General features: G+C 43.4%; 1 protein-coding gene across 3 annotated transcripts in view; it reads left to right on the forward strand.

Annotated features, from left to right (window-relative positions):
• The window catches only part of DIAPH3 (diaphanous related formin 3), a 248685-nt gene that overhangs the window by 20951 nt on the left and 204542 nt on the right, over window positions 1-23192 (forward strand). For all 3 annotated transcript variants that reach the window (XM_053311038.1, XM_053311039.1, XM_053311040.1), the window contains 6 exons: window positions 3717-3847; window positions 7376-7450; window positions 7548-7617; window positions 16446-16582; window positions 16906-17011; window positions 20276-20386. In XM_053311038.1, coding sequence (XP_053167013.1) covers window positions 3717-3847; window positions 7376-7450; window positions 7548-7617; window positions 16446-16582; window positions 16906-17011; window positions 20276-20386 — 630 coding nt within the window. The remainder of the gene's footprint in view (window positions 1-3716; window positions 3848-7375; window positions 7451-7547; window positions 7618-16445; window positions 16583-16905; window positions 17012-20275; window positions 20387-23192) is intronic.

Genomic DNA, 23192 nt, shown 5'->3' on the forward strand with positions numbered 1-23192 from the left:
GAGCAGGAAGTTGGACTTGCTTTGGCTCTCCACTTGCGGGTGGCTAATTACCAGGCTTACAATTCCAGGTACAACCACTTTTTGTGGGAGAAGGTGGCCCCCTTTTTGGATCTCCTGCCACAGGACAAATGTGATGTGGCCAACGCGTTTCTCCGTGAAGCGGTACAGGTTGTGAAACCGGAGCTCTACTCGGCTACACACTCTGTAGAGTGTGCAGCCAAAATGATAGCCACATCTGTGGCTCTCAGGAGGCATGCCTGGCTGTGCTGGTCCCATCTGACCTATGAGGCCCGCACCAGTATTGAAGGTCTTCCCTTTGAGGGTTTGAGCCTTTTTGCGGAGCAAACGGATGACACACTACAGAAAGTCCAGAAGCTGAGGAGTACAGTGAAGTCGTTTATTTAATTATTTTATTTATTGTTTAAATTTATACCCCACCTTTCATTAGGAAAATCCCAAAGCGGCTGAAGTCCTACTCTTTCTTGGCCCCTAAGCCTCAGCTGCTTTCCAGGTGGTCCCCTTATCAACAATTGAAAGCCCCTTTGCAACAGCAGTTTTCATCGAAACGTTCCTTTCGCAGTAACAAGTTCCAGTCTCAATAAAAGTCCGGGTTTCAACCTAGTAAACCAGCCTTTCAGAAACAGCGTCCGAACACTTTTCAAAAGAAACAATGACTGTGGGCCCTTTTGGACCCGCCTGCCTCCATTTGCGGCGACTTGGGACAGGGTGACCACAGATCAGTGGGTCCTCAAGGTCATTTGTATGGGCTACACTCTTGAGTTGTGCAGGACGCCACCCAGGTCTAGGGTCATGACTACTCCATCTGCTCCGGAGTTGAAGAAAGAGGTCTCCGCTCTCCTTTTGAAAGATGCAATAGAAATGGTCGCAAACGCGGAGAGCCTCGGTTTCTGTTCCTGGTGCTTTGTTGTTTCGAAACGGGACAGTGGTCAGCGTCCTATACTGGACCTCCGGGCCCTGAACAAGCATCTGGTGTACAGGCGTTTCCGAATGTTGTTGGTACAGACTATACTGGCCCTCCTAGAAAGACATCTGGATGGTCTCCCTAGATTTGAAAGACACATATTACCATGTCTTGATATGCCCTCAGCATCGCTGCTTCCTACGTTTCCAGATTGGGGGGATCACTTACCAGTTCAAGGCCTTGCCGTTTGGTCTCATGATGGCACTGAGGGTTTTTACAAATACCTGGCCCTGGTGTTGGCTCTTCTGCAGGAAGAAGGGATGCAGATCCTGCCTTATCTGGACCGTTGGCTCATCCTGGAGAGTTCCAGGCAAGCTGCCATGGAGGCTCTTGAATAGGTTATAGATACCATGCAGAATCTGGGCTTCCAGATCAATTTTGAGAAGTCCCAGCTGGAGCTGTTCCACAGGATACAATTTATAGCACTGATCTTCGATACCAGTCTAGAGAAGGTCTTACTCCTAGAGGCCTGCATAAGAACGCTCTTAAGGCTGCCCTCCATTTTTCTCACCGGAGGGCCACAGACCATGTATTTGGCGCAGTGCCCCTTGGGACATATGGCTTCCACCACATATGTGCTCCCTCATGCGGGCCTTTGGATGCATGTCATTCAACGGTGGTTCCTGGATGTGTTCGACCCTACTTGGGACTCAGCTTGTTTGGAGTGCATGGGTGGGTGCGGGTGGCCACGGCATGGTGGGCCAAGACTCGTCATCTGAACTTCGGCATCCCCTTCCAGGTCACTCAATTGGATGGGTTTCACCTGAGCAGCCATTGGTTGTCAAAAGAGAAAGGTGGGCACTGGAATTGAGTGCAATGCACTCAAAGGTTTCTTGCCTGTGATTGCTGATTGCTCAGTGGCAATCCAGATGGACATTACGACTGTGAAAGCCTGTATAAATCAACAAGGAGGCACGACAAGGAGGCAACATGGGGCTCTCCGGCTCTAGATGTTGTTGCATCTCGGGACAATGCTCAATGTGCCCTCTATTGCTCCAGGGGAGGGGACAGCAAGAACTCTCGGGGCGATGCTTTCACCCTGTCCTGGACAGGCTCCCTCCTTTACCTGTTTCCTCAGTTTTCCCTCATTCCAAGGGTTCTGTGCAAACTGAGGGTGGACCGTGCCATGGCCATCCTGATAGACCCCTAGTGGCCCAGGAGGCCTTCATTTGCGACTCTGAGGTGGCTGGCAGTGACTTGGGTGCACCTCCCCGCTCTCCTTATTGCAGGAGAGGAGACGGGTGCTCCACCTGGACATTCGGTCTCTGCACCTGACGGCCTGGAAGATCCTACTGACTTCCCATTCAGTGGTTTTGGCTAGATTGCTATGGTCTCCCTTTGAGCTTTGGCCTTGATTGACCCCCATCTCCTAATGTGGAAAGTTGCCTTCCTGGTGGCCATCACCTCTGCTAGGAGGGTGAGTGAATTATGGGCCCTGAGGGTTGATCCACCGAAACTTCAGTTTCACAAGGACAAGGTGGTACTCCGACCGGATGTCCAATTCCTTTTGAAGTGGTTTCCATGTTCCATCTTTCCTTGCCACTCACTTTGCCTGTGTTTTTTCCAGAACCCTTCCTCTGATGCAGAGTGCAGGTTGCATCGTTCGGACTTCAGGAGGTCATTTTCCTTCTATGTTCAGAGGTCAGCAGAATGGAGGAAAACTCCTGTGTTTATTCTGTATGATGGACTGCGTAAAGGTTTACAAGTTTCTGCTCAGTCCATGTCTAGGTGGATCATTTCAACAATTGAACTTTGCTTCATTTGGTTAGGTCCATGTCGGCCTCTGTTGCCTTTGATCGTGTGGTCCCTTTGGACACTATCTGTCAGGCAGCTACTTGGGCTTCGCCCCACTTGTTTATCTGTCATTATGCTATTTATGCCAGGGCACGGAATGATGCCGTGTTTGGCAGGAGTGTCCTGCAGTCTATTTTCAGTTGATGCACTTGTTTCTGAAATATATACTTCTGGCAGATTACACATTGTTTCAGTTGTTTCCTCTTCCTTGGGTGCTAGCTTTTTATGCACCCATTTGTGTAAAAGACAGAGACAACATCAAAGAACTATAAGTTGCTTACCTGTAACTTTGGTTCTTCTAGTGGTCATCTGTCCTTTTACACACCCTCCCATCCTCCCCACTGGGTCTACAGAAGGCAGATTCCGTAACTGGGGATGTGGAGTGCAGTATATATGGTACAGCCATATATAGTGGCTGGGGGCATGGTTCCCACCCAAAGCAGGAGAATTGAGTTAGTTAGGTTCTGACGAGGTCTCTGCGCAGGCTCATAGCCCATTGGTGTAAAAGTACAGATAGTACAGATGACCACTAGAGGAACGAGAGTTACAGGTAAACAACCTGTAGTTCCCCATTAGCTACTAGCTCAAATTGATAGAGGTATGATCCTATGAAGTATGTATCATATGCCCTGCAGAATGCTTGCATTAGCTCTCATTGATTGTGTAGTTGCTTCATTTTTTAATTGTTAACCAGGTGTAATTCTAAGATGATTCTGTTGTACATTCTGTTGTTCTTCTATATTGTAGCTTGGGTTTTGAAGTCTAGAAAGGTGTGATAAAGCTATGTTTAATCTAGTTTTTAACATAATTTATAGATAGTAAATGTGCTAAAATGCAGTGAACTGATAAATGTGAGTATTCCTTTACCCATGAATGTTAGCCAAGTATGAACTAACTATTGTAACAGTTAGTTACAATAACTGTGATTGTTGCTTTTTAGGGAAGCTTCAAGAGTAGCAGACAGATTTCACCACATGAATTCATAAATGAACTAAAATCTGGAACAGCAGATGAAAGACTTATCAGTTTCTTAGACTCCCTTCGTGTATCATTGACTAGTAATCCTGTCAGGTAATGCAAACAGTTTAAAAATGTGAGCTAAAAGGTATAAGCGCATTGTGACAATGTTTGTTAGATAGTAACTTCTTCAATAAAGAAAATAAGTATTGCTAAGAATGTGTATGAAGGTGTTGTGTGACTTAAGTTTGTTAAGGCTGGAGTGTCTCATTAGAAACTTGTATCATCTCCTCTAATTGTGGGTTATGCAGTCATTTTCCTCTGAATGCTTATTAATTGGGTCTTTCCTGTTTTTGAGTTAACAAAGTCTGTAATAATTATTACTTTCTGAAGAAACATAAGAATTTGTACACCTAATATTTTTCTTAAGTGGGGAATAGCAGAATTTGCCTCCAAAATGAAATGGCTACTATTTGTGCAATAATCTAGAAGAGCTGGACAGTGGGTTATTGTTTTATAGCTGCTCAGAAAGGATCTGCTCATGATGTGTACATTGCTATGCTGCTGATGTACTTCATCTGTGTTGCTCATTCACTTGCTTCTAAATTAATCTCCATATCATTATGATGTTGCCAAAAGGTCTCTTGAACTAAAATTAGAATCTGATTAAATCAACAGCTTTAATATGAGCTGTAGTGTGTTTATGGCAATGTCTACATATAAATTGCTTATGTGCATTTATGAACATCAAATGTTCATATATTTCAAAGTTTTTCACAAGTAAAGTTTACAGAGCTATGCAGGGCCTAGTCTTCTACTACTACAAAGAGGATGATGGATATTTATATACTGCTCTTCTACCAAAGCTCTCAAAGAAAACATAGAAAAATAATAGAAAAATAAATACATAAATAAGATGGTCTCCTGTCCCCATAAATAAGATGGTCCCCTGTCCCCCAAGCCCTAAGTGGTGTAAGAGCCAGTGTGGTGTAGTGGTTAGTGCTGGACTAGGACCGGGGAGACCAGAGTTCAAATCCCCATTCAGCCATGAGACTAGCTGGGTGACTCTGGGCCAGTCACTTCTCTCTCAGCCTAACCTACTTCACAGGGTTGTTGTGAAAGAGAAACTCAAGTATGTAGTACACCGCTCTGAGCTCCTTGGAGGAAGAGTGGGATATAAATGTTTTTTTTTTAAAAAAAATAATAATAATAAGTGGTGCAGTGGGGAAAATGCTTAACTAGCAAGCAGAAGGTTGCTGGTTCGAATCCCCGCTGGTACTATATCGGGCAGCAGCGATATAGGAAGATGCTGAAAGGTATCATCTTATACTGCGCTGGAGGAAGCAATGGTAAACCCCTCCTGTATTCTACCAAAGAAAACCACAGGGCTCTGTGGGTGCTAGGAGTTGAAATCAACTCGACGGCACACTTTATCTTTTACCTGTCCCCAAAGGACTCACAATTTAAAAACAAACATAAGGCAGATATCAGCAACCACCACTAGAGGGATGATGTGCTGGGGTGGAATAGGGCCTGTTGCTCTCCCACTACTAAATCTAAGAGAACCACCACTTTAAAAGGTATCCCTTTGTTCAGTTAGCAGGTACTAAAAATGCCTACTACTGTTATCTTTTGCTTGTGCCTAACATGGTGCTGAGAAGAACTAGTTTACAAGTGGGAGTAGATTACTATAGAGGGGAGCACCTGTATTGATCTCATATGGCTTCTGTTCTTGAATAACTAGCATGAAATAAGGAATAAAATGGCCAAATAGCTTAATCAGTGTCCAAATTGGCTGGTATCAAAGATAAGCCAACCATAATAATAACTTAAAGAAAGAAAAACTTTGGTTTACAGGAACAGTTATGGATGTGGAAGCTTCAACTGAACTCTAAAAAGCAAGGCAGTTTGATGTCCCATGATCATATCATGGGGGCAAGAGATCTGATGTTCAGTCTGTGATATTGTACTGTCCTATAAAATCATAACCATGGAAACACAATTTGTTTAGGTCCTTTTCTCTAGTGGACTACCTGCATGGGCTAGTGAGAACAGCAAAAGCTGTGGATTAGTATTATAGCAGTGTTTAAGAAGAATTTAACAACATATCCCTCTGAGCATATGGCGAGTGCTGCTATCTCAGCAACAACTATACTCTGCACAACTAGTAAGATAACTAATAGAAAACCTAGCCAAATTAGATTTCCATGGTTATGATTTTGTAGGGCAGTACAGTGCAGCCATCATCCATTGCATTTTTAAAGTTAAACACAGTCTCTTGTGATGAATACCAGCAGGACAGCAGCATTGTAAGTTTAACCATTCTTAACCCAGTGCCCCAATATTAATGGGGCTAACTACTTCCAAAGCCATAACCCCACTAGATAGGCTGGGGGTGGTAATTAAACAAAATTGTGTATTGGGAACTGGAAGGGCTCCACGGGCCAGCACCATGGTCCTGATTCCCTTTTGATCTCCATTAATTCCCATTCCCCATGTACAATTTGTTTAGGTTCTCTCCGCCAGTGGACTACCTGCATGGGCTATACTGCTCCTGCTTTCCCCCTTACTTGCTCCTTAGTTGCTTTTTAATTTTTCTTCCTGTTTTCTATTTGCTGGAGTAGTGCTGTAAAGCCCAGCTCCAGGCACTTGCTGTTCAACCTTTTTTGCCTGTTCCACACTTCTACCTCCTGCTCCTCCTACCTGTGCAAAATGCAGTACGCAGAGAAAAGAGAGAAGTAGCAAGCAATTCATAACACTTTTTGCTGCTCTGCACTGCCTTCTGCCTTTTCATCAGGCAGTTCAGGAGACATTAGGAGAGCACCAACCAGAATGACAGCTGTGGCACAGCAGCCCTGCAGAGGACACTGGGTCCACTGAACAATTGATCAAGGAAACATGACTAAAAGGTGCAGTGCTGGTGACATGGTGGCATCAGTTATTTTCACACTCTAATAACAGTAATTACAGGTTTTATGTATCTCCAAATGAGTTTCTTTATCCTCTGTACACAAAACATGGTTGCCGAGTGGCCAGAAATGACTTCTAGTGTCACTTCTGGTTGCCATTTTACAGCATGGAGCCATTTTGAGGCTCTTACTTGAAGAAAACAACAACTTTTGGGGGGAGAAGATTTGCTAAAAATCTGGCTGATTTAGGGGTCTTGTGGGAAATTTCTGGAGCCCTGGAGAGCAAGATACTGTGCACTTTTACTCTTATTTCTCTCCTCTTCCAACTTTTTGGGCATTTTTTTTGTTAGGAACCTAATGCTGAGATTCCCATAGGAGTAAGGTTACTTTATTTGTGGTTTCCATACTCACAGTTATAGGTGAGAATGGAGCCCCTTCAAATAGAGGGCCACCTATATAGAAACGATGACTCAGTTCAGTCCATCAGTATTGATAGATTAAGCAGGGGTTTCCTTATGGTGTGTGTTAAATAACAAAAGACAAGAATAAAGAGAATCTGTGGATTGCTTCCTTCACATAAAAATGAAACAAGCAAAGCTGGCACCAGTATATGGCAGTGGGGTGCAGTGAAGAGAACCTAATTGGCTTGATTTGCCCCATGTGGCCTTCTAGAAAAGTCTTGATGACAGGATCATGTAGCTTTAATAGTAACACAAAAAATGTTTTCTTGCAGTTGGGTTGAGAACTTTGGACGTGAAGGTCTTGGATTGTTGTTGGACACTTTGGAAAGAATAGTTGAAGCAAAACAGTAAGGATATTTTTTCTAAAAAATACAATTTTGAGTAAGAATAGAATAACGTGCATTTTATGGTTTAAACTTCTTGTGCTTAATTTCTGCCATTCAGACAGGACAAAATTCAGACGATGATACAACATAAGATCATTCAGTGCTTGAAGGCTTTTATGAATAATAAGGTCAGTAGCTTGATTTGCTTCATGATTTAAGGCTGCAGTCATGGGTACATGAAAGTTAGTCATATTGAAATTGAGATTTACTTTGGAGTAAACACAGTTAGGGCTAGTGATGTGTCCAGACTGGTCCGGAGGCCATTCTACAGGCCTCCGGAGCGGTTCGGACATGGGCGGTTCTGATTCGGGTGGATTGGGGTGGGGGGTTCTTTTAAGGGCGGGGGAGGGTTTACTCATCCCTCCTGCCACTTTCCCCCATCTGGCGTCTGTATTTTCTTTAGTAATCAGGGTGGCAGGATACCTCCCTGCTGCCCCTTCCCCTGCTTAGTGCAAAAGGCTTTTAGAAGCCTTTTGTGTGCGTGCCCGTACTTTCTTCAGCAATCGGGGTGGCAGGATACCTCCCTGCTGCCCCGATTACTGAAGAAATTGCGTGCGCGCGCACAAAAGGCTTCTAAAAGCCTTTTGCACTGCAGCCAAGCGCCGGGAGAAGGGGCAGCAGGGAGGTATCCTGCCGCCCCAATTACTAAAGAAAATATGGGCGCTGGATGGGGGAAAGCGGCGGGAGGGGTAAGTAAACCCTCCCCTGCCCTTAAAGGAACCCCCTACCCCAGTGCCGGACCACAGCTCCGCGGTTCCATGCATACCCCTAGTTAGGGCTGTGATACACAATCCATTGCCTATACTTCAGTTTAATTATATTGGCACTTCTATGCATCATATAACTGAATACAGAATTGCAACTTGTTGGTATCTATTCTTTTTCAGATTTTAAAATGCCCACATGCATAATACTCAACTACATGAGGGAGCTACCTATGTATTTAGGTCCCTATGCTTATAGGAACCTAACCCATCTCCCTAACTTTTCCTTGAGTGGGGAAAGAGCATGTAATTAATAAACAGAAAACGATGGTAATCAGATCTGTTCTGCTCAGTATTGGGAATGCTAGGGGTTATTGAGGTGCCATGTCTACGGAGGGCCATACCAATACTCATAGCCAATGAATACCACTGCTGTTACTAGTCTTTTCTATATTGCACAAATTGCTATATCACCTTTTGTCTTCCCTCCTTGAATAACTATTATTATTATTATTATTAATAATAATAATAACAACAACAACAACATTCTTGGCCACCTCATTACAGTTTTCTGAGTGGCTCACAAAATAAATAATTTATTTAAAAATGCCAGTTGAATACATACAATTAAAAAGAAATTACAATAAAATACAAATACTTTAAAAAAAAAAAAGTTGTAAAACTCTTTTTAAAAAGCCTGGTGAACAGAAAGGTCTTCACTTAATGTCTAAAAGAAAGTGATGGTGCTAGAAGAACATCTCAGGAGAGGCTATTCCAAAAACGGAGTGGCCCCACCAAAAAGGCCCTCTTGCTAATAGCCACCCATCATGCCTCATTTGGCAGGGATACTCAGAGCAGGGCCTATGAAGTGCAAGGCACTCCTGCAGGTAGTGTGGTCGGAAGCTGCTGAGGACTTTAAAGATTAAAATTAGCTCTTTGAATTGGGCTGGGAAACTGACTGGGAGCCAGTGCTGGTGTGATATGATAAAAATGTCCAGTCGCACCAATTGCAGTTTCCAGGAGGTTTTTAAAGGCAGCCCCACATACAATGCGTTGCAATAAGCTAAACAGCAAGTTAGTAGAGCATGAAGAACAGTGGCCAAACTACCTCGATCCAGGTAAGGTCACAGTCAGCGTAACAGCCAAAGCTGCTAAAAGGCACTCCTGGTTAGAGTCCACTTGAGCCTCTAGTTCTGGATCATTGTGCACATCCAGACTGCCAACCTGTCCTTTTTAAAAAGCAAGGCTATATTATAGTTGGAGAAATAAGACTGATAAGAAAATTTGCTCTAGGTTACATAATTAGTCTGTGATGGAATGCCTTGAACCTGTTTATCTTAAGTCAGGTCTTTATCTATGGGATTGTTTTGTTGCCCAAATAGGAATGTATTTGCAAAGGTAACAGCAACCGTTACTGGGTTTCCCCCCATTAATTTAAATATCGGTTTGCGATACATCCAACATTACACACACACACACACACACACACACACACACACACCATTTATGAAAAGGTAATTCTATAAGTTTGCAGGGAGTTTAGCTGACATGTATGGAGACAAGACATTTAAAACCATGTTAGGATATGAAACTGTACCTGTAAAAAATAATCTTGTTGTAATATACTCTGAAGTAATTTCCATATAGCAAATGCTACTTCTAGGTACTATTTAATAATTGATTTGACTGGGTTTGGTTCACCACATGTGTTTACTACAAAGAAACTAAACTGAGCTGCTTTAAACTAGGTCTGAAGAGCAATCACCAGGCTTTAACTGATAATGAAATTTTGCATTATGACATGTAGAATTGTCAAATTGTGAATACCTCTTTAAAAAGTTAAGCTAGTTACCCTTGTAGTGCCCCTTTTAGCCTTAGACTAATGCCCTTAAAAAACATATCTCACTCAGATGTCGGAAGCAGCTGAAAGATGCTGTGGGCTAGCAATGCTCCAAGTCTAAGTTCGACGCTGCTATTCTATGTTACTCCAAAATGTAGATAAATATGCCATATTAAATATTGATTCTAAAGCCCTGGTCATTGAGCCATACTTTTCTTTAGTATTGTATTACATCTACATATATATTTTTTCAAGCCAAAACCATTAGAATTATCTTTAGGGGGTACTAACCATTGTCATAGAAAGAGAAATGCTATGTTACATTTCAAATACAAGTTTGAAATTTGAAGTTTATACAAATACAAGTTGGTAGAAAAATGGAACAAAATGCAGGTAATGTTTGAAATCTCTCTGGCTATTGGTTGTGAATCGTGAATTGATTGAAATAAGCCCTTCCTAGCAACTGGATCTTTGGGATTGGCTGGTATCCTTCATACTGTGGGCTCTGTGGCGCCAAAGTGCTCTCTCACTCGGTTCCTTTCCATCTGCCATTGTGGGTGCTTCCTCGGGGATTTACTCCTTCATAGTCCTCAGTTCCTAGAAAACAAAAGAGATTTGGTTGATAATTTGGATTTTGAACTTCTGGATCATTTTTTGACTTCGCTTTTGCTCATATCTTTTATTTTGTCTGCCCTTCGGTCTAATGGACTTGTAAACCAACAACAACAACACACCCTTTTAAAAGGTTTTCTTCCTGCCACGGATTTACCGTGGATTCCTGCCACCCTTACCCTCTTCTGATAGGCATGACCTCTGTCTCCTTTGCCTGAGAGAGGACCACATTGTTAGGCCCTGTAAAATTTGTCCTTGAAATGGACAAGAAGAAGCCAGGAATTGCGTTTGAAGGCTGCCTTGTACATTTCCTGATGTCCTCCAACCATGATGCTGTCAACATTGTCAGCGTTGATGCTATCGAATCTGAGTACAACTTCCAAACCTCACATCTTGTGGCTTTACCTATGCTCAGTTCTTGTTAATTCAGCTAAGTTGGGTGGCTAAGTTTGGTGGCTGCTTCCTCTTCCTCCTCTACTTCTAAATATATAGACAATGTTTAGAGGGTGCAAAAGTTACTATTCAAACATCATCCATCTAACTCATTGGTGGTGTATGGTGCCCTGTGCAGTAAATCTGGCTGTAAACATTGGGCTCCAGTTGATAGGGAGGGCAGGAAATTGGATTCTGTTGGACAATGTTTGAAAACAATCATAAAACTTTAAAAACAGTATTTAATTAACAAGGAGGCTTTTATTTCATTAGGGAGCGCATTCCAAAACTTTGGGGCAGCAGCAGAGAAGGCCTGTTCTTGAGTAGCCACCAGACGAGCTGGTGGCAACTGAAGATGGACCTCTCTTGAAGTTGTGCAGTCAGGATCACAACGAAGAAGATGTTCTCTTAAATACCCAGGACCCAAGCTGTTTAGGGCTTTATAGGTAATAACCAGTACCTTGTATTTTGCCCAGAAACTTATCGGCAGCCCGTGTAGCTCTTTCCATACAAGAGTAATATGGTCTCTCAGATATGACCCAGAGACTGAACTGGCTGCTGCATTCTGGGCCAGCTGTAGTTTCCGGATTATATACAAAGGCTTCCCCTCATAGAGTGCATTGCAGTAATCCAGTCTGGAGGTTACCAGGATATGTACCACTGTTCTGAGGTCATTTTTCTCAAGAAAGGGACGCAGTTGGCATATCTGCTGAAGCTGATAGAAGGCACCTCTGGCCACTGCCTCGACCTTGGACACCAGGGAGAGGCTCGGATCCAGGAGCACCCCCAGACCGCATACCTGTTCCTTCTGGGGAAGTGTGACCTCATCCAGAACCGGCAGCTCAAACTCATCTAACGAGTTCCGACCCTGCACAATAAGTACTTTCGTCTTATCTGGATTCGGTCTCAGTTTGATATCCTTCATCCAGCCCATCACTGCCTACAGGAAGGCATTTAGGGAGGTTATGCCCTCTCTCGATGATGTTGACATGGAGAAATAGATCTGGGTGTCATCAGAATAGCATCCTGCACCAGATCTCCTGATGATCTCCCAGTGGTTTCATGTAGATGATAAACAACATCGGAGACAATACAGAGCCCTGAGGGACACAATAAAAAAGTTCAGATTTTGAAGAACAGTCCCCAAGGGACACCATCTGGAACCTGTCCAAAAGGTAGTAGCAGAACCACTGCAAAGCAGTGCCCCCCACTCCCAACCCCCTTAGACACTCCAGAAGCATACTATGGTCAATAGTATCAAAAGCTGCCGAGAGGTCCAACAGGACCAACAGAGCCACACTTGCTTTGTCAATTCCCAATTGGAGATGATCAGTCAGGCTGACCAAGGCAGTTTCCACCCCCATAGCCCACCAAAAAACCAGTCTGAAATGGGCCTGGATAATTGGTTTCTTCTAAGACTGCCTGAAGCTGAGAGGCCACCACCCTCTCAATTAACTTGCCCAGCCATGGAAGGCCTGTAGTCACTCAAGTCTGAGGAATCCAAGGCAGTCTTCTTCAAAAGTGGTCTGATTGTCTCCTTAAGACAAGGAGGCATCCTGCCCTCCCTCAGAGAAGCATTTATGATCTCTACCAGGCCTCCTACAACAACCGCCCTGACAGATAGTATAAGCCATGTCGGGCAAGAGTCAAGAGGACAGGTGATTGTCCATGTCCCCAGGAGTCACAAACTGGAACTGATCCAACCTAACCACACAAGAGGAGTCGCTGGACACCTGCACATCAGACACTGAAGTAAATTGAGTCTAAGTTGGCCAAGATATGAAGTTATCCCCACAAAGAATTCATTAAACATATCACAGTGGGTAGCTGATGGTTCCAGATTCTGATTCAAGGGAGGAGGGGGCACAAACTAGCCCTCTCACAACCCTGAACAACTCCGCCAGACGTGAAGTTGTGGACTCAATACAGGCAGAAAAGAATCCCTTCTTTGCCACACATATTGCCTGAGCGTAGATCGTCAAATGTGCTCTATATTGTAATCTGTCAGATTCATGTCGAATCTTTCTCCAATTATGCTCCGGTTGTCTACCATGCCTCTTCAGCCCCCATAGTTCTTCTGTATACCAAGGGGCCAATTTTGCAGCAGGTCGGAGAGGAAGCTTAGGAGCAATCATGTCTCCTGCCCCGGTGAGTTTGCTATTCTTGTCCTCCACCAGAGCATCAACAGGATCTCCAGCAGAGCCAATACTAAATCTCTCCAAGGCTTCTTGGAATCCTATTGGATCCAGTAACTTTCTCGGGCGGATCATCCTAATAGGCCCTTCAGCCCTGCAAAGGTGGGAAGTGACTGTAAGTCCAACCTTAACCAGATGGTGGTCTGTCCATGACAATGGGGAAATCTCAGTATCCTCACCCTTGGAACACCACTCTAAGAGTGGAAGACCAAATCAAGCATGTGACCAGCAATGTGAGTTGGACCCAAGAACACTTGGTATATGCCCATAGTTGTCATGGCCGCTATGAACTCCTGAGCCGCCCTGGACAAATTAGTTCCGAAATGACATTGAAGTCCTCCAGCACCACAAGCCTGGGGGACTCCAACACTAAGCCCGAGACATAGTACGTTACCTCAGTTTGGGACTCCATTGAGCAGTGGGGCGATTGGTACAACCTACAAAAGTTTCAATCTATCCCTGGCCCCAAACTTAGGTACACATATTCAATATGGTCTGACACTTCAACAGGGATCCTGGTAAGGGAGATGTAATTCTTATAGACCACAGACACTCCACCTCCCTGCCGGCCGGCCCTCACCTGCTCCTCAACAGAGTATCCTGGAGGGAGAAGCTGGGACCAGTACAGGCCAGCAGCCTCTCCCAACCAGGTCTCAGTAATATAAACCAGGTCGGCTCCTTCATCCAGAATTAGATAATGAATGGTTTCTTATTTGTTCTGGACCCACCTGGCTTTACAAAGGAGCAAGGTGAGGTTTTGAGGGTGGTTGGCACTGCTCCCCAAGGTCAAAGAGCTGGCAAGATCGCTGGAAGGGGAAACAGCTATTAGACTTCTGATTCCCTTTCCCCTCTAATGACCTGCTGACGTACTAGCATTACTACTTCTGTTCCCCCCCACCACCGGAATTGCTGCCCCTTAATAAGTGGATACTCGCCCTGTTTCCCCATTTCCAGCCAAACCCAGACACATTATAAAACAATCTCACCCACGTCTCAATTAAAAGATGCATGTTTTAGGCATGCAGTCCTTAAGAAGGTTCTTTAACGCCATCCTTGGCCCCGCCTCCTTTCTTTTGGGAGCTCACTAATTACCCATGTTGTGAAGGATCACCACAAAGAAACGGGTTGCTCACCTGTAACTTTTGATCTTTTGGTGGTCCAGTATCCTTCACAACATCCGCCCAGTAGGGATGTGCATGCACTTGTTCGGATTACCCTTTTAGGTAATCTGAACAGGTTTGCACACGGTCTGGTTTGGAGGGTCAAAGTCGGGTGGTGGGACAATCTTAAGGGCAGTAAGGGTGCACTTAATCCTGCCTCCGCTTTCCCCATGCTGGTGCTCTGTTTGAAAAGACCGTGCTGGAACGGCAGCATACCTCTCTGCCACCCCATCCCCTCCTTGGCTGGAAGTGCCGGGCACATGCTGGGCACATGAGAGAGCGTGGTGTATGTGCGCACCTGGCACTTCCGGCCAAGAAGGGGATGGGACGGCAGGGAGGTATGCTGCCCTCCCAAGGGGTCTTTAAAAGCAGAGCACCAGTGGGGAGCTTGCTGTCCCCCCTCCTGCTGCACAGTGGGCTTTCAAAGGTTAAAAAGGGGCACTCTCCCCTCCTCGCTCCTCCTCTTCCCTGCACCCAGCCACTGCCAGCGTGCCCCATTCTGCTGCTAGAGTGGCGATCTTTAGGGGGCAAAAGGGGCAACTTCCCCTCGCCCCCCTCCCCATAGCTACTGCCGCCATGGCTTTAAAAAAATTCAAGCAAATGAATTTTCTCTCACCTCGCCTCCCCGTAGCTACTGCTGTGCTGGCTTTTTTTAAAAAATTAAGCAATAGGGGGGATTTCCGTGTCTCTCCCCCCCCCCAGCTAAAATTTGGATAGTAATAATTTGGCGCATTAATATTGTGTGTGTGTATTGCGTAAACACTGCCTTGATACTGGTGTTCAGTACAAAACTCTTTCTGCTCACTGATGATAAAGTAGAGGGAATACTGTACTGGACCATCAAAAGATACAGGTGAGCAACCTGTTGTTCCGTTGCTGAAGCATTAAGAAATGTTGTATGAATAATTAAGCTGCTTAAATTAAGTGAACTGAGAGCACAAGGCCAGTGCTACTCTATGCACCATTGGTAGGAAGTAGTTAAGCAGTGTGTGTGGTGGGGGGAGTACGAACATAATGGCAGTACTGGTCAAATGGCTGGTTAGAGGGTGTCTGTGCAGCGGGGAGGTATCTTTAAGAGCATATTTTGTTAGAGTAAAATGAATATGTGGGGAAGGAAAATGATTCAACATGCTTTCTTACTTCTATGCAAGTCTCTTACATAGAGATGTGGGTTTTTCAGAAAATGTTGAATTGGAAGAATTTCAGGACAAAGTTCCCATGCATTTTTTTTTTCATTCGCATGATTTATCTGCACATTCTACTAGGCAGATTTTTTTTGATGCCCTAAATAGATGGTGCATTAGTCACCTATATATTTGGTAATAAAATCCCCACTTTACTTATGCTGTATTTCAAAGTTTTTCAGGTAGCCAAGTAGTTGCATTGAACTACTTGATTTGGAGTCGGGGAGTCAATAAGGTTTCTTAGTGTGGTTTAAATGTTATACAGAAACAAATGCATGTTTTCTACAAATATGTGGAAAAAGATTTAGTGGTGTACTTGATAAATCAGTAAAAAAAATTATGTACTCTTTTGCCTACTTTCTTTTGATGATCACTTGAAAAAGATATTTATAATTGTGAAATTGACAAGCTTGCCCAATATTTCATTTGCGTCCGTTCATTATTATTAATAATGCATTTTATGCAACAATGAATTTTAGAAAGGAGAAAATTTCCTTAGAAAAATAAAGCATAGGAACAATTTCTGCAGAAAGTTGGAACTCCACTTCTCTGCACTTTTGTGTGCTTATTTCAATCACATTAGAAAACTTATATCAGTCATAAGATTGAAATCTTCAGTCGTATTTGAATCATATTTTTATTGCTATTGACTCTTTGGTATTTGTAATGTGTTTTCATGGTGGTTTCTTCAGTCATAAGCATGTCATCTTTAAGATCTGAAATATTTGTGTTTCGAAAGTGGTTGAAGTACTTGCTATATTGGTAGAAATGAATCTTGTTGACTTGCATGTTCTGCTTTCTGTTAACTTCAAGTTCTTGTTTTGTTCAGTATGGTTTGGAAAGAATAATGGGTGAACAGAGAAGCCTTTCATTATTGGCGAAAGCTATAGATCCTAAACAAACCAATGTGATGACTGATGTAGTTAAGCTTCTTTCTGCAATATGTATTGTTGGAGAGGAAAATATGTAAGTACATTGATGAATATTTAAATAGTCTGGTAACCTGAACAGGTTTTTTAAACAAGTAACTGAGAATCAGTACCATATTAAGGCCTAAATTATTGTTTAAGCATAAAGTTTGTTGTTGAAGATATTGTAGGCAATCTACTTTTTTGTTTTGAAGTCCTTTGCAAACAATTGATGATAGTTGCTTGAGTTTGTATAGATTTCTATGCACTGATGTGCATCAAGTTGTTAACCCAGAATAGAAAGAAAGAGACTGCTTTAAGCTCCTATTTCTATTTACTTGTCAAAATAATGCCTTTAATTTGTTATTTAACATCCATCAGCCTTGAAAAAATTTTGGAAGCTTTGACTACAGCTGCAGAAGAGAGGAACATTGACAGATTTTGTCCAATTGTGGAAGGTCTTCAGGGAAAGTCGGTCCATTTGCAAGTAAATAACAGTTGATATATATATGTATTAAAGCAAATAAATACATTTACTTAAGGGGAAAGTGTTGGGATATGTTTGAGAGCCAGTGTGGTGTAGTGGTTAGAGTGCTGGACTAGGACCAGGGAGACCTGAGTTCAAATCCCCATTCTTGATGGGTGACTTTGGGCCAGTCACTTCTCTCTCATGCTAGTGTACTTCACAGGGTTATTGTGAGGAGAGCTCTGGGCTCCTTGGAGGAAGAGCGGGATATAAAACATAAAATAAATAAATGAATGAATGAATGAATGCTGTGCACAGATGGATAGAGAGACATTTACTTGAGAATATTCTATGTTGACTTTACATGACTCATTGATACCTGTTTGCATAAATATTATGGTATTAGGTTAAATGTGTACAAAAAATTAGCATTTTAAACTTACCATACCACTTAAACGACAATGTTCTTGGGTGTTTAAGCCACAACAGTATGTGCACGCTCGTGCTCTCTCTCTCTTAAAAAAGGACTCTTGTAATTTGTAGGCTGTCCTAAAGTTCGGAGGGTTTGCATTACATAAAGTATATGTACTAAAACACCCTACAATGCACTCACTCTGACTAGTAGTTGCATTTAATATCTTGAGTTTAATATATATGTTTATATTTATACCGTGACTGTCAGGACAACTTTTCGTAGGACAGTTAACATCTTTGATCCCCAAGGTATTGGATTCAAAACACCAAGTGTTTCCTCCTTATTGTAAGAATTTTTCAGTATACACGATGGTTAAATGTTTGATAACGTATCAAGAGCCTAGTACTTAAGAAGTCCGGTACAAGATAAAAATGAATCTAGCTCATTTCTTCAAGTGAAATCTTAGGGTCCATTACAATGCATGCTATTTAACTGTTAATTTCAGACCAGTGTGGGTTTTTTTGCTCCTGGGAATAATAGACCTACAGCTTATGCCGTCTTGGCTTGGATGAGGCAAGTCCCATCCCTGTGGCATGCAAACATGTGGCCATACTTGGCCTATGCTTGGCAGAGCATTTCTGGGAAAGCTAGATACTTGTCCCTTGGACATTGCCAAAATGGTGTGTCCCTTCTTGGAGGATGACGAAGGTGAAAGCACTACATCGCTAGCCCTATTCACACATTATGTTCAAACTTGTACAATCTATGTACAGTGTACACAGGTACAGTTACTCATACGCTAGGCTGAATGCAACAACAGCAGTATACTTCCTGTCTGTTCCTTCTGTTTGAGACACCTGTACCCATATTCACTTCTTAAATTAACGCATGTACAGTCAGTCACACAAATGTGTGCATGCATTCAGACATCTGTACACTAGTACAACATAATGTATGAATAGGGCTATTGTGTACGTATTGAGGGAGGTATCTCATAGGTTCGTAACCCATTGGTGAGCTGGAGGGCTGGAATGCAGATGAGAGCTGAAGGGGACTCCAAGCTATGGTTCTGGGAAAAGGTAGTCTGTTCGATTTCCAGATTGATAACTTAATTTATCCCATTTTATTAGCTACATATACTTTTTTTTCTGAGTTGACAATTTATGTCATTCTCAAGGACTTGAATTGTTACATGCTTTGGGAAGAAATCTTGGCTGAAAGTTACTGACTGGAAGAAATTATTTTAAATGAACACACTTCCTGTTAACAAGAAGTTGAAATCTTACTTTACAAGCCAGGTTAAGATAGCTCATGGTTTAAATAACTCACTGGGCATTTGGTTGGCTCATGATTTTTAGGGCATTAAAAGAATTGACCATCTTGATCTTGAACAAGGCCCATGAGCCAATTGGAAGTTAAGGCAGTATAACTTCCTTGAATTGCTCAGACGGCTGATGATCCTCAATACTGCTTTTTCTGGGGTTTTGATTTACTTGGCTAATTTTCATTCAGTTCTTCAAAGCAGTCAGACACTGCTTCAGGGTACTTGCTGTTGGTTCTTGATCTGGTAAGTGAGTGCAACTTATTTAATATGGCTTTATCATGCTATCCTTGGAACCAATAATCAACTAGGTTTTTCAAGGAAATAATTTATGGTGATAAGGCTCAGCTGACCTGCATTATGAAATGTTAACAGATGTACAGTTAGTTTGTCAAGCTAGGAAAGTCTGTTTGCATTTTAACTGAAAGGACTCATAATGAATAAGCCAATGCTATAAAGTATGTCAATATTATTAATAATAATAATAATAATAATAGGTTATTAATGATCACCAGAGTTTTAATTGTATGTGCTCCTTAAAATTGTCATGTCTGTTGTTTCAAAGCAGGATTAAAAATTGGCAACGCTTTAAGGGATCATTTAAGAGAGCATGTTGTTACTGTTGCTACTTGACTATTAGTTTTTACATTTTATTCCAGTTACTTCAACTTTGTTTTAACTTTCCTAATAGAAAGCAGGTTATTATCATTTAATAGACCTTTCCTGCATATTTCCAGCTTGATAGAAAGTACCTATGGCCACTGCCTCAACCTGAGATATCATGGAGACGTGTAGATCCAGAAGCACTCCCAGACTGTGTACCAGTTACTTCTGGGGAAGTGTGAAGCCGTCCAGAACCAGCAAATGAAAATAGTTCCCACAATTCTGACCTCACACAATAAGTGCCGCTGTCTAAACTGGATTCAATTCCTAATGGGAGATCATCCATCAGGCCTACCAGGGCAGTCTCAACCCCACAACCCACCCAAAAGTCAATTTGAAATGGGTCTAGATAATCAGTTACCTGCAAGACTTGCTTGAGTTGGGCGGCTACCACCCTCTCAATTACCTTGCCCAACCACGGAAGGTTAGAGACAGGCCAATAGTTGCTTAACTCTAATTTCTACCAGGCCTGCTATAACAACCTCCCTGCCAGATAGTATAACCCATGTTGGACTAATGGTCAAGAGAACAGGTGATAGGCCACACCGTTCCAAGCAGCTTGTCCACCACTTCAGGAGTCACAATCTGGAACTGATCCAGTATAATGACATAAGAGGAGTTGCTGGACACCTCCGCATCAGACACTGCATTAATTGTGGGGTCTGTCAGCCCAAATACAAGAGATTCGTATTATCAGATCCTAATTGATTGTGATCTAAAGGAAGCTAATACAGCACCATTGTTAGGTCTGTTCCCCTCTGACCACTCGCAAATGTTAACATTTCACATGTAGAACTTGCAAAGAATTTAGCTACTTCTGATGTTTCTAACATGAACAGATAATGAAAGCTAAGTACTGCAATTTAAATTGTGTCATCTCTTGCAGGTAGCTTGTATGCAGTTCATCAATGCCCTTGTTACATCTCCCGATGATTTGGATTTCAGACTTCACATTAGAAATGAATTTATGCGTTGTGGATTGAAAGAACAATTGCCAGTAAGTGATCTGTAGAGTTAGTGAGTATGAATTAATATTTACATAAGAACAGTCGTGCTGGATCAGGCTCAAGGCCTATCAAGTCCAGCATCCTGTTTCACACAGTGGCCCATTGGAGGCCTCTTTGAAGCCCACAGGCAAGAGCTGAGGGCGTTCTCTTGCTGTTGCTTCCCTGCAACTGGTATTTAGAGGCATCTTGTCATTTAGGCTGGAGGTGGCCTCTAGCCCTCTGATTTAAATTAAAAGAATTACATGAGTTGAGGAGAAGCTGTATGTAGATCTTTCTAGAACAAGTTAAGGCTGAAAATGAACGATTGCATATTGTTAGTTGAAAAAGGTGTTGCTAAAAATGAAATAAGCAACTTCAGCACTAGCACTGTTGTATGTCATATATTCAAAGTAAGCTTGAAAATTTCTTGTGCATTTGAATAATTAAGTTAGATTTCCCAAAATATATATCTGTCAAGGTTAAACATTGGATTCTGTTCAAAATAACTCATTTTAATTTCCAGTTCTTCAATGTGGTCTGTCATTTACACAAATGGGCTATGCGCATGTGCAGAGACTTGGTTGGAACCTAACAAGCTCAATTATCCTGCTATGGGCGGAAGCCCCGCCCCCAGCCGCTGTATGCTTCTGCGTCACTCCTCATCCCCTGAGTCTTTCGTCGTCCGTGCTTCAGTTAACATCATGGAATCTGCAGCTCGGCAAGGAGTAGGATTATTATCTATCCCCTTGTGTTTTCTTCCTGCTTTCCTTCTTATTCCCCCCCGCTCAAAGTAGCGTTTTTATTCTTGATGTGTCTGTTTTTTATGGGTTTCTCTCTCTCTTTAGAGCTCAGATCCTGGCTGGGATGGAGCATAGTGGCCAGCTGGCCTATGGCATTTATGCCGGGCATGATGAACTTCAAGAAATGTGTTAGTTGCGGATCTAAGATCCCTTCCCCTGATACTCATACTGAGTATCTTTTGTGCCTGGGGGAATCCCACATTGTCGAGACCTGTCTTCATTGCCAGAAACTTACTAAGCAGGCTCGAAAAAATAGGGCTTCTTGCCTGCGCGTAGCCCTGTAGGACTTGACTGTCTGTTCTTCGGAAGCCTTATTGTTGAAGCAGTCCATTGATGGCTTCTTTGTCACAGTTGGAGCGTTCAGAATCAGCTCCCATAGAAGTCGAAAACCTGGTCTCAATACCTTTTTCGGCGTCTCCTGTTGTTGATCCTTCAACTGTTTCGAGCGCTTCGGTACGTTCTGAGGACCTGCCTCAGCGTCCTCTGCCCGTGGGGCTGGATCCTTCTCCGACTCCTTCAATGTCGAAGCTGAAGAAGACGACGAAGTTGCCTCTTGATTTGCTGGCGGGTCAACACCACCCTTCTATAACAAAGAAAAAGAGGACTGTGTTGGAGGCCCTGTTGGCTAAGAAGCCTAAGCTGGACTCAGCAAGGTCTTCAGCCCTACTGGTACCGAAGTCGTTGGTTTCCGTTTGGCCTGGCTCGCCTCAGGCCGGGGACTCCTTCGCCTTAGCTGATTGTTCCCGCACAGATAGAGAACAGTTGGTGGCGACTGGTGAACCTGGATACACTTCTTCCGAGGAGGAGGCATATTCCCTGGATAAGTCCGCTGAAGACATATCATTGCTGTTTCCGGGTTGTTCGTCTCCTCGATGTCAAAAGGAACGTCTCCCTCCTAGGGTTCGAAGTTCCTGTTGAGACTCGGAAGATTACTCCTCTGAGTATAGACAGGATTGGGACTGGGACCGTTGTGAGCAAATTTATACCGATAAATACCGTATGCCGGAGTGACGTTCCCCCTTGGAGGATGTTGAGCCATTCTCTTATAGTGCTTGGCACCAGGACTCAGGGACCTATGGATGTTACCAAGTGGACTATTATTTGGACTACTTGGACTATGCTAAGCCTCATTATGGCTCTAGATACCTGGAGGGGCCCGCGTACAGGAGACCTGGAATTGTTGGGGATTGGCGTGAGCCCCACTCATACTCGGAGGGGAGGCCTCGCTCTCTATCCCCACAGTGCTCCTCTTGAGATCAGCCGGAGCACTCTGCAACTCTGGTTCTGCAACAGCCATCGCTTCCTGTTCAGGTGCTGTCAGACCTCCCGCCTCGGTACCAGATGTTATGGGAAGCAAGCCAGAGTCCTCTACGATTTTGACAGCCTTGGACTAGGATTCTTTGGCTCCTCACGAATTCAACTGTGAAAGCTATCCTTGTTCTCCAGGATTGGGAGTTGTTTCCCGGGATCGTCCCCTTTGGATATACAATCTGATTCGAAGCCGTTTCTCTATCGGAGGACTACAAGCAGTACTCTGTGTATGTGGCCCGTCTGGCTTCTTCCCTGCGAGTGAGCCTCGGTATGCAACAGAAAGGGGAATTAGAACCCTTGTTCAGCCTCATTGATGCAGGGGCCAAGGTACCGGCTGCTTTATCGCTTAACTCGGCTTTGTTGGGGGTCATGCGGGGGTTATTGGAAAAGGCCCGTGACCCTTTCACAACCTACTAGACACTTGGAGAACTTCTATAGGGTGCAACCACAGGATGATACAGCTTTCTTAAAGAATCATCCCACCCCTAATTCTATTGTCGTCAAGGCGTCTCTGCAGAAGACCAGGGGTCACAGCCAGTCGATGTTGGGTGACGAGGGCAGAAATTTGGACTCCTTTGGGAGGAGGTTTTACTCAGTCTCGGCTCTCCACTTATGGGTGGCCAACTATCCGTCCTACAATGCCAATTATAAACACTTTCTGTGGGAGAAGCTGGTCTTCTTTTCGGATCTACTGCCACAGGACAAG

Source organism: Hemicordylus capensis, chromosome 3 (assembly GCF_027244095.1).
Source record: "Hemicordylus capensis ecotype Gifberg chromosome 3, rHemCap1.1.pri, whole genome shotgun sequence".
Classification (NCBI taxonomy): Eukaryota; Metazoa; Chordata; class Lepidosauria; order Squamata; family Cordylidae; genus Hemicordylus; species Hemicordylus capensis.